This window comes from Lissotriton vulgaris, chromosome 6 (assembly GCF_964263255.1).
Source record: "Lissotriton vulgaris chromosome 6, aLisVul1.2, whole genome shotgun sequence".
NCBI classification, from domain to species: domain Eukaryota; kingdom Metazoa; phylum Chordata; class Amphibia; order Caudata; family Salamandridae; genus Lissotriton; species Lissotriton vulgaris.
The window spans coordinates 991,762,225-991,774,314 of NC_141694.1; the positions used below are offsets into that span (position 1 = coordinate 991,762,225).

Sequence of the window (12,090 nt, forward strand, 5' to 3'; positions counted from 1 at the left end):
GATAGATGAGCAATTTAAAACAGCTTGCTGTAACCAAAATGCCACACAAAATTAAGTTTGTAGAATCAACGTCACTCAGTGTGCAAGGTTGAGTGTGCATTCCTCATGGTCCAGACGGGAAATCTATGTGCAAGTGGCAGCAGTTACGCGACAAGGTCACACACCTCTTCCTCAGCTTTGTCTTTCAGGTCAATGTCAATAAAGGCACTCACTGAAGTCGCCTTAGGCTCCAGATAGCACAGGGACAGAGCAAGAGGAAGTGAGAGGATCAGTGAGAAAGGGAGGGACCGTGAAGCAGAGAGGAGAAGCACGAAGATGAGCAGGAAGGATGGAATGAACGAGGGAGAGGTCAAAGGAACATAATGCTGGAGGCCTGGAGGGAGAAAAGACATGCAAACCTCTGGGAGACTGGGGAAACTAATGTAACCATCATCATCAAGAAGAGATGGGAACTTGGCAGGAAAACACTTGCAGATACTGAATGAAAAGAAGCGATAACGGGCATCACTGCAGTTAAAATTAATGCGCTTCTTTCCCTGTACTTCAGAGATGAGATTTGGACACGAGTGGCGTAGCACTGCAAGCGGATGTGTTATTAAAGGCAGCTTGTCGACTGCCCTGGGAGCAATTGTTTTATTCTCCTCTTTTCCTTTGCAAAGGAACTCTACACTGCCCGAGGCAGCTTGTTCCAGCTCCCCGAAGGGATCTTCCTCAGAAATGTCTGAAAGCATGTCCATCTCTGGGATAGGTGGCAGGTTTGCTGTGCGACAAGGAACACAAAGCATGGGGAGTGGTGGGGAAGATGGACAAGTGGGGTGCTCAAGCAAGTCCTGCCGCAGGTGGATATGAAAACAGAAAAAAAAGGAATGCAAATATTTAAAAAGTGGTGAAAATGTATAAGAGTGGAAGGGAAAAAAAGAAAGAAGATTGTTAAACTGGTACACAAAAGCTGGGATAGCACTACCAATGATATCAAATTATCCACCACATTCATACTGATTTTCTTCTCTTGAAGGGGCCACTGCAAGGCATGCTGGGTTTACAGTCAGACACTAAATATACTTATTGTTGGGATATTGAGAGAAATCTGGCACTTAAAAGGCACAATGATAAAAAAGATGGCAGCAGATTAAGTACCAACATTCACAGTATCATGCATGCAGAGGGGAAGCATGCACATCACATTGAAATCATATGTTTCCACACACAACCAAAAGAAAGGAGAGATTGTAGCTAGTATCAGTGGAAACGCTTGGTGTAGGAAACAAGGGGTCGTCCATATGTCTACACGTCAGCAATCTATTAATACAGGCACTTTGGGTGCAGAAATGCCAAGGTCCTTCGAGATGAGAAGGTAGCTTTCAATCTGTGCTTCAGACGGCAATGCTGTATTGCTACAACTAATATTTGTTTTTTTAAATTTTCCAAGCACAATCTATTGAGATTATTAACAAACAGAGCAGCAGTTTTGAAACGATTAAAAATGTGAATATGAATGAACTGGACATTTCTGTTGCACCATTTGCTCTACATTGCAGTGAGCATCAGGAAAAAAGAGTGGCAAACCACGGTTCACTGATAAAATGCACACACGGGCACAAGAGAGACAATGCACGATAGATTTATGGAAACCAAATACGAACTAGGAATTGCCACTTGCATTAGAATGTCACCATCATTGAGTAGAAGCATTTTGGAATGATACTTGTCTCTTTTTTCAACCCTATAACTGTGTCATTCTGGAAAAAACTTTAGCAGAGTAGGGGTCCTCGAAGCGGCATGGCTCACGAATAAGGCGAGTGGCAGACCATGACTGGAAGCCATGATTAGAAAGCTGAAATTGTAATGCATAGAGAATGCACCACACAGTACCACAGTCAGTGCAATACCAACTCAACCCATGTGCTAACATCACCTCAAACAAAAACTGAGCAATACTTCAAAAACATCCTCATGGCCAAGATATTTTGGCGCTTTTAGGTCAGTATATTTACCAAACGTTTAGAAAGCAGCAAAAAGCAGACTAATGACAAAGTAAAAAAAAAAAAGTAAGAATTTTTACGAAATGGACAGACGGTACAAACATGCGAAAGCATGCAAGTGCTCCACTGCATACCCAAGAGAAAAATACCTTAAGTCACTTCACATGCGGCTCATGGCAAAGAACGTGGACTCAAATCTGTCTTATTCTAATGCTATCCAGCGCAAACAGAAAAACAGCTCAACCAGCCTTACCTCTGCTTGCCACCGGGAGGTTTCTGTGGGTGTTTCATCTTCAGCACCATCAATGCGAGGAAAATCTCCATCCACAGCTTTGCCAGAGGTAGCCACCTCATTGAGCAGGCTCTGGTCAGTAATGGTACCCAATGCAGCTGAAGGGGAGTCAACATACATTTACTTCAGCATGCTCAGTATACAGCGTAAGAAAAACAGAGCGCACATTTTGAGGTAACTCTATGCTCAATGCTTTTACAAGGCAGAGTACAAATCAATTAACTGTGCAATTTGTACGACGTGGTAAACCAAACTATCCCAATAAAAGTGACCCGAAATAGATATGTGAACTCTCAAGTCAAGGATAAAAAAAATGATTTATGCTAATAATACATTTAGTAGTTTGTCAAGGTTCATACAGGAATGGATGTTATGCTATATGTGTGTAGAATGCAGGCGCAACCATTTATAGCAGACTATTAAAGGGGGAGCTTAACACTGAATGCATGGTTTTACCACAAATGGGCACCTCGGCATTCTGTATAAGAGATTGAACAACAAAGAAATGTAATTTCAGACAACGGCAACAGAAATTCACATCTTTCTTTTTCTTCTTGTATTGTACTGCTTTTCTGGGATGGACTTAGTTACTATCATCCCGTATCGGATTGCCATTGTGAAATGTCAAAAGCGGTTATAGTATGTAGCTAGCTGGGACCCGGAGTAGTGGACTAATTTAGAGTTCTCGTTGGCTAGTTGTAAACGGCATATCTCTTCAGTTACTCAATGCCTGATCAGTTGGTGATAGTTGGTTTATTCATGTAGACTGGGTGGTGGACATGACCCATAGCAATCTTGTCTTATGTGAGTGCGTAAAGCAGTCTAAGGAAATTATTATGCAGTCTGTATGAACTACAATTGGCCTGCCCAACAGATGAGTGTAATGGAATTAGTATTAGTATGAGGCAAGAAGTTTATATATTGTAATGTATTGTGATTATATTTATATAGCACTTACAACCCTTGAAGACGCATTGTAGCACTTTCCCGCAAGGGCAGGAACCTACTCAGGAACCCAGGGTTGGCAGTTAGTAGAGTCGGACTAAGGCAAGAAAAAGTACTGGGCATCAGAATACTAGAGGCCCTTATTATTGAAAACAACAAACTAAAAATGTGACCCAAGTTTGCAAATTCGGGCGGGTTTGAACTTGTGAAGACACATTTTTTTTTGCATGATATGGAGGGCTGCATATATTTGAGCTTGCTGCAAGCAACGTTTCTTTTAATATCAGAGAGATTAACAATGAAGTCTAGACCAGTAGAACACAAAGCAGGCCCACAAACAGCCAAAAAAGATGGCCAACACATTGACTTGTCAGACCTGCCCTTTAGGCACTGCTAACAGCCTTATAGGCTGGTCCCATATTGTTGTAAAGGCAACGGGAACTCAAGCAAGTTACGAAATGAATGCTAAAGGGAAGGAAGTTTCAGCAGTACAGTCTCATTGTGACTGGGCTTCCATGCACTGCACAGAAAACAAAAGTCCAGATGAAGTAAGTGGCTAAACCTGGAAGCTCTGGGTCCATCATAACTCACACAATTACTGCATACTATTCATACACTGAATTTAACCATTTTAAAACTGAGTGACAGAGGACACTAAATTACTCAATTAAGTAAATATGAATAATGACAGGAGAGAGAGTGATCACCATCTGGAAAAGGATTATACTGCAAAATACATTTCCAGAAATGTACCACTCAAATGTTAGCGTGCAAAGTGTCAAATCGAGGTCTAAATTACTGTGATATCAACTGTGAACACGTACTTCAGGAACAAGGCTTTCCATGATCACATTCCCAGGATAACATTTCTTTTATATACATTGAATTAGCCAAGGCGTTTCGTTCATGTATAAACCTCCTCAAAGTAACTTTCTGGAGGAACCACATCCACTGTATGCCAAGTAAGAACTGCATTGTTAACTGAGGTCACGCTAAATCAAATATATGTCAAGCTACAAAATTAGTTTATTCAAGAGAGTTGATAGTGCGGGTTGTTGGCAAACTCCATTTGCCCAGAGCCAATAGCTCGGTGGCGTCCCAGAGGTAGGGAGATGGGGTTGTGACAAACAAGTCCACAACATGAACACCACAAAGATTTACTGAGGACGAGCCCTTAGCTCCTGTCATTCAGCATAGCACAGACTCTCTGCTCAGGCTAACTACAAAACATGACCTGGGAACAGTTTAGGTCAATAGTTCACCAACGTAAGAACTCGAGCCCACAGAAGGGCTATTCATGTGATTTGTTTAGGTCAAGCCTAGGCAGCGTGCATGCGCGGTCTGCAAGACCTGCTGTAATATCTATACTGAGCGTAATCCCACCTGCTGCTTACCATTGGTAAACTTCTGTGTCACTCTTGTATGCCGGCTCCTCATTGGTTGGCACTCCAGATACAACAAGTTTAGTAGCACTGGTCAACTACAGTTTCATAACACTATAGGTGTGTATATGTTCCTTTGGGGACTACTACTTTTATTTTTGGCTCGTTCTATGATGTGGCCAAACGATCACAATTTGTCATTTTGCTTCCGTTTCGATTCACCATTGTTTATTTAATTTTATGGATTCCAATCTGCATTTTATTGTAGGCTCGTCATAGCTTATTTAATTTTATTGGTTCGAATCAACATTTTATTTTAGGTCCGGGAGAGCAGACGAACAGACTCACACCTGGTTACCAAACCCAAAGTCAGCAGCTCTGTACATTATAGCTCGCCCTTTCAGTTTGCTTACTTGTTTAGCTTTAACAGTGTGACTGGGGAATACCAGTTAAAATGAGATGTGCTGTGTGCAAATTATACGCTTGTAATCTAATGTCCAAAAAAAGAAAAGCCAAAGTTTGTGTACTGAAAATGTTTTTAGTGTAGACAATATGACCATTATTTCATTCTTGACAATATCACATGCATGCCACACGTAGGACTCCTATGTTCAATTTATGTTCCTAATAAACTATCCCCTTCTCTTCTCTAATCGCCCCAGTGGAATACCAATCTTTGTGCTGTGTGGTGTCCATATCGAAATTGTGCTTCAACGTGCGGTTTAAGAGTGCTGTGCTCTGTCTCCTCATGCGCAGTGGCTGTGCAGGTCAACTGTGTTGGGTGGAGCAGCCAGGAGGCCAATCAGTGGGCAGTTTTCAAGATAAGGCATATACCTGTGCTGCCTATCTCACAGTGGTGTAGAGCAGTGTGTTGTGACTCATGCTGTGCTACCAGTAATGTGTTCCACCCTCACCTGGTGAGCTGGGAGTACATTGCTCCTAGAGGTATAAAGCAACTCCTGGGTGGTGCAGGAGAGAGCAGGCTATTCTGTGCGTCACACGTGTGGCGCCGCTCGGGAGGGCAGGAGCGGGTGCTATGGTGCACCTATTTTTCTGACCTGGGTGTACTGCATGTGCTATCCATTCTAAATCAAGAGCTCAAAGTGCGAACAGTGAATTTAGCACTGTTTTCTGTGCTGTGTGATGTACTTGGGTTGGGGACAGTCCAGGGGGCTCCCTGTGCCGAATGGTAGGAATCTTCTCCATTGCATAAGCACTGTGCAGTACAGAGCTGCGTCCTGAACTGGACTGTGATGTGCTTTGTAGGGTACTTAATCTTTTGAGTACCCCTGGTTGAGTGCAGCGTGTGTGGTGCAGGGCGCCTTGGAAATGCGATGCCCTGGGAATAAGACGGTAGAGTACATGCCTGCAGCTCTCACACACAGCCCACCAGTCAGCACTAAGAAATGTAGGGCGGGAACACATGGTGGGGTGCTGTGCATTAAAAATCAAGAATGTATTGCTATTTCTTGGCTGAACAATGGATGCTTCTGACCTTCACTTTCTGGTTTGTGTGTGGAAGCTGCCTGACCAGTCCACCGCAGCCTCCCTAGACAACATGTCACAACTGATTTGCCTCAGTTACTCCCAAATTCATGCTTTCCTTTGAGACTCTAAGTTACTCCAACGCGCCAGATCGCAGGATCAATCTAACAGGTGAGAGGAACGCACAAAACTTCAGTGCTGCTGACATCAACGAACGTTAGCGTTGCCAATGAGTTCCATTTCCACCACCAACAGGAATTTTCTTTCACTTATTGCCAATATGTAGTGGTGAGTAATCACCCACAAGATGGAAAGTGATTTCTTCAATTCCTTTTATTCCTTCAGTAACTGAATAAGTGGATTATGCGAGCGCATCAGACTGCACTCATGCGATCCATTCAAATGTCAACTCCGTAGCAGTCTAGAGCTCAAAATGGAACTCATGTTGCAGTGAACACTGACACAACATTGCTACAACCTCACAAAGCAATGGTAAATCATACAGCAAACAATATATAAACGCCCATTAGCTGTACAATATATAAGGATACAATATTAGTGAAGGATACAACAGAGAACCACTGTAGGAAGGTATGTTCCTTCTGCATGGTTACCTCCACTTTTTGCTTGGTGCTAAGCTATAATTTGACTAGTCTGACTGGTAATCCTGCTAATCAGGACCACAGTCTATCTGCTTTCTCCCTAAATTGTCTTGTTGAGTACTTAAACACACCTCAGATTGGATACTGGGGTACCCTCATCAGTCCATCGTATATGGTACTAAGGTACCCAGGGCATAGGCACCCTAGAGGTCTCCCATGGGCTGAAGCATGCTTTATGCCACCAATGGGAGACCATACAAAATGAAACTACAGGCTTGGCATTGTAGCCTGTGTAAGTTGGTGCATGCACCACTTACTGAAGATACTGGTTTACTATATCTAAGGGTCACTGCACTTAAAAACTATAGGTCACCCCTGTAGTAGGCCTTTGCAATCCTGAAGGCAGGTTGCTTTACTCTAAGTGAGAGGGCGCACCTGCATGATCAGGACACCCCTGCAGCCTATGGAGTCTATTCTTCCGGGTATTCAGTGAAGCAACCATATACTATATAGAGAGGTACCGCATAATTACATGATGACCATCTCGAAAATGGCTGCAACAAATCCTATCTTGTCTGGTATCAAACATGATGGAATCATTCCCCCACACCGCAAATGGGTATGATTCTAAGCCCTGGGAGAGCACTCAGTGTGTCTCTCAGTATTCCCAAGACCAGCCTTCTAGACCTGGACCCTTTAGGAATGTGGTTTAGGCAGGGCCATATAACAATCATTTAACAACTAAATTGCCTGTACCACAATTGTTTTTTAAGCTCTCATTATTCTCGCTTATTGGTCAAACACAAATGATTTTTGTTTGCACCAGTATTTTATTTATACCTTTTGATTTGAGTTTTTTTGGTTTGCATTTAGCAAATGTTATGTATGAAAAGAATAAAAAAAGATCTATTCTGTACAACATTTACAAACACATATACAATTATTTACAACACCAATTCTAGTCCACATTATCAATAAGACAAACTAAACATACTGCATTGGAAGTACAAAACTTTCCACAAGAAAAAACTTTACACAAGAAAAAACATTAATGGCCTTTCTTGGATTGCAACTGAGTGAATTGAAATCTAAATGTAAGACAACATATTTCTAATCCAACGGAGCAATTAACCAAAAAATGTCAATTTTCTCAAAGCAAGAATTTGGTTTCCTTATATTATTATGCTCCTTTGTTGTGCCGACGGTTTAGGATCTAGGGAAGTGAATACCCAGATTCTCATCAGGGCTTTCTTGATTTTCTGTACAAAATGTATAAAAACAGAAAAATATTTACATGTTTGAAAAGCTTCCTCGCCTTCAATACGTTCTACTAACGCCTTATTAAACTTAATGTTTATACCTGTATACAATACAAACAAGTCTTCTTCTGTTTGTACTTGCAGGCTCTTCCCAGACTGTCTCAAGTCTCTCTGAGTTGTTCGTATTGCAGGGTTCACATCAAAATATTGGGAAGCCTTGTTTAGTCCTACAAAAAATGCGAGTTCTTATTAATGGGATCCTGTGTAGATATTGCTTGTTCGTGCTAACAGTTTTGCTCAAAGACGTGCCTACCTCAGATCTGTTATCTCCCTTTTTATAGCTGAAATCGCCACTTTGTTTCTCAAGTAAGTCTGTAACCTACCAAACAATAAATGCTGCATTTAGTTATGAAGTTTGCTTAGTTCTAATACAAACTCTGTCACGTTTACCAAAAGGTAGCATGTACCTTACAGGTTGCCGTGCTCGCTCTAATTTTGTTCTCGTTTTTCTAAAGACGTGTTAGTTTTGCTTCACCGCGTCCCTTTTCAGACCGAGCTGACGAGAAATAAAAATATTTAGTAAACTATTCTTTGCTACATTTTAGCCCACAAACCAATGCCGACTATTATTGCTAGATAGAGCTATTGCGTACCTCGTGAGAGGGATTTCACAGGCGATGCTGGTGCTCGTGACTCCTGAACTTTTCTTACTTCGTTTCCTGAAGCAGAGAAAGAGTTTGTTTTGTTTTCCACAAAACTCACAACTATCTTGCATATGGCTAAGCTTAAGCAAGATTAATTACCTGCATCTCGACTTGAAAGGCAGTTGTCAACTTCTCCAAGGATTAGGGCAGACATCTTAGGGGAGGTTCCCCATTCTCTTTATATTCTTAGGCTGAATTCTGGGAAATGCAGTACAAGTTCTGCAAGGCGGTTTTGTTAGACCCATAGTGATGCATTATGGGAAACTGAGTTCTTTATTTTGAGTATGGCCAAAAAGCATTACACTCTCGATATTTCGGACAGGTTATTCAGCCCTGTCTGCACACTATTAAATTTCAGAATCAAGTACGCCTCCTTTTGCAGCAAAACTTTATCGATGTCAAAGGGACATTTCGTCACTTTGGCAGTGAATAAGATTGTCCATTTAAAATCATTTTCCCCATGGGATTTTTGAATGAAATGTTCTACCATCGGTGCTGTAATGAACTTTTTCTTAATCCGGGACCTATGCTGGGTGATTCTCACATTTATTTATTGGTCATTACAGCACCGATGGTAGAACATTTCATTCAAAAATCCCATGGGGAAAATGATTTTAAATGGACAATCTTATTCACTGTGAAATTGACGAAATGTCCCTTTGACATCAATAAAGTTTTGCTGCAAAAGGAGGCGTACTGGATTCGGAAATTTAATAGTGCGTAGACAGGGCTGAATACCCTGTCCGAAATATCAAGAGTGTATTGCTTTTTGGCCATATTCAATATAAAGAACTCAGTTTCCCATAATGCATCACTTTGGCCTAACAAAACCGCCTTGCAGAACTTGTACTGCAGTTCCCAGAATTCAACCTATGAATATTAAGAGAATGGGGCTCCGCCCCTAAGATGTCTGCCCTAATCCTTCGAGAAGCTGACAACTGCCTTTCAAGTCGAGATACAGGTAATGAATCTTGCTTTAGCTTAGCCATATGCAAGATAGCTGCGAGTTTTGTGGAAAATAAAACAAACTACTTCTCTGCTTCAGGAAACAAAGTAAAAAAAGTTCAGGAGTTACGAGCACCAGCGTCGCCTGTGAAATCCCTCTCACAAGGTAAGCAATAGCTCTATCTAACAATAATAATCGGCATTGGTTTGTGGGCTAAAATGTTGCAAAGAATAGTTTACTAAATGTTTTTATTTCTCGTCAGCTCGTTCTGAAAAGGGACGCGGTGAAGCAAAACTAACGCGTCTTTAGAAAAACAAGAACAAAATTAGAGCGAGCACGGCACGGCAACCTGTAAGGTACGTGCTACGCTTTTGGTGAACGTGACAGAGTTTGTATTAGAACTAAGCGAACTTCATAACTAAAAGCAGCATTTATTGTTTGGTAGGTACAAAGACAAATGGTGATAGCCGTACTTGAGAAACAAAACGGCGATTTCAGCGATAAAAAGGGAGATATGAGGTAGGCACGTATTTGAGCAACATTGTTAGCACGATAAAGCATTATCTACATAGGTTCCCATAAATAAGAACTCGCATTTTTTGTAGCACTAAACAAGGCGTCCCAATATTTTGATGTGAACCCTGCAATACGAACAACTCAGAGACTTGAGACAGTCTGAGTGAGCCTGCAAGTACAAACAGAAGAGAACTTGTTTGTATTGTATCCAGGTATAAACATTAAGTTTAATAAGGCGTTAGTAGAACGTATTGAAAGCGAGGAAGCTTTTCAAACCTGTAAATATTTTTCTGTTTTTATACATTTTGTACAGAAAATCAAGAAAGCCCTGATGAGAATCTGGGTATTCACTTCCCTGGATTCGAAACGCATCTGCACAACAAAGGAGCATAATAATATAAGGAAATCAAATTCTTGCTTTGAAAAAATTTGACATTTTTCTATTAATTGCTCCGTTGGATTAGAAATATTTTGTCTTACATTTAGATTTTGATTCACTCAGTTGCAATCCAAGAAAGGCCATTAATGTTTTTTCGTGTGTAAAGTTTTTGCTTGTGTAAAGTTTTGTACTTTCAATGCAGTATGTTAAGTTTGTCTTATTGATAATGTGGACTCGAATTGGTGTTGTAAATATTTGTATATGTGTTTGTAAATGTTTTACAGAATAGATCTTTTTTCTTCTTTTCATACATAAAATTTGCTAAATGCAAACCAAAAAAACGCAAATAAAAAAGGTATAAATAAAATACCTGTGCAAACAAAAATCATTTGTGTTTGACCAATAAGCGAGAATAATAAGAGCTTAAAAAAACAATTGTGGTACAGGCAATTTTGTTGTTTAATGATTCTAGACCTGGACAGCACAAAATGGTTGCTGCTGACCGGAGACACATTTCTGCCCTCCTGCTGCTGAGCCAAGCTCGAGCAGAGGACGGTAGAAAAATAGGCATCCTGTCACAGGGAAGTGTGACCACCTCCCAGACAGGATTTAGTTTATTTGGGCTGGGTGGGTGCCCTTGCCAGTAACTCTGCAAGAGGGGCACATTTGGTGTCCCTGTGCATAGTCCAGTTTAAACCAGTCCTTGGATCCCACTCTGACGCAAACCTGGACAAAGGAGTATCCTCCCCACTGCCCAGACCCTCCCCTGGGAGGGTTCCCTGCATCTTTCCAACCCTTTCCCTAGGGTAGTTAAGGGCTTACTTGGGTGTAGGTCCCTAGATTCGTCGAGGGATAAGATTCAGATCAGACACCACTGCACTTCTACCGTCTGGGCACTCGGGACTTCGCTGGGCTTCGTTTCGGCCTGACTTCGTCTCTGTTCCAGTCTGCTGCATCATCTGTGCCAGTGCATAATACAGGAACCTTCCAAGCCCTGTAAAGAATCAAAGACACCTGAAGAAATCTCCATTGGAGTCAGTCAAGGAGTAACTCCCCTGCATTTGCAGGCACCGCAACTAAGTCGACCGGTCTGCAGATCCTGAGCTCCTTCGGACTCCGTGGGCTCTGCAACACAGGTGGTGGTTTTCCACAGCTCACGAGGCATACCCAGCCCTCCCACCAAGTTTGAGGCCAGTATCCCTTGTGGGTGTTGCAATAACCGAACCCCTGTGAACTAAGTCCAACTTGTAGTTGAAAAGGCTTGTTGGCTTCCTTCCAAGAAGATCTTCAGGCTTTACGTAGCCCCGTCCTCGAGACTCTCCTTTGATGAACAAGTTACTTACCTTCGGTAACGATATATCTGTAAACACCATTAGTAGTGATAGATTTCTTACCTTAGAATTACCTCCAAGTGTCAGACTGGATCCGGAAAGATTTCGTCAGCAGTACCCCTGCGCGTCGGAAGGTGGCGTTGTGCGGCTCCGCGTCCGTCATTGTGGTCGCAGGGATGACGTCGCGACAGCTACTTAGAACCGCCCTCGCGGGCTGACGTCAGTTCTGTACACAACTTTCCGCACCGGGAACGCAGAGCCATGCAA

General features: G+C 42.0%; 1 protein-coding gene across 15 annotated transcripts in view; it reads right to left on the reverse strand.

The window, feature by feature from the left end:
- Positions 1-12,090, reverse strand: part of LOC147708315 (protein 4.1-like) — a 1,681,744-nt gene that overhangs the window by 430,648 nt on the left and 1,239,006 nt on the right. For all 15 annotated transcript variants that reach the window (XM_086927035.1, XM_086927031.1, XM_086927029.1 and 12 more), the window contains one exon: positions 2,236-2,372. In XM_086927035.1, coding sequence (XP_086783161.1) covers positions 2,236-2,372 — 137 coding nt within the window. The remainder of the gene's footprint in view (positions 1-2,235; positions 2,373-12,090) is intronic.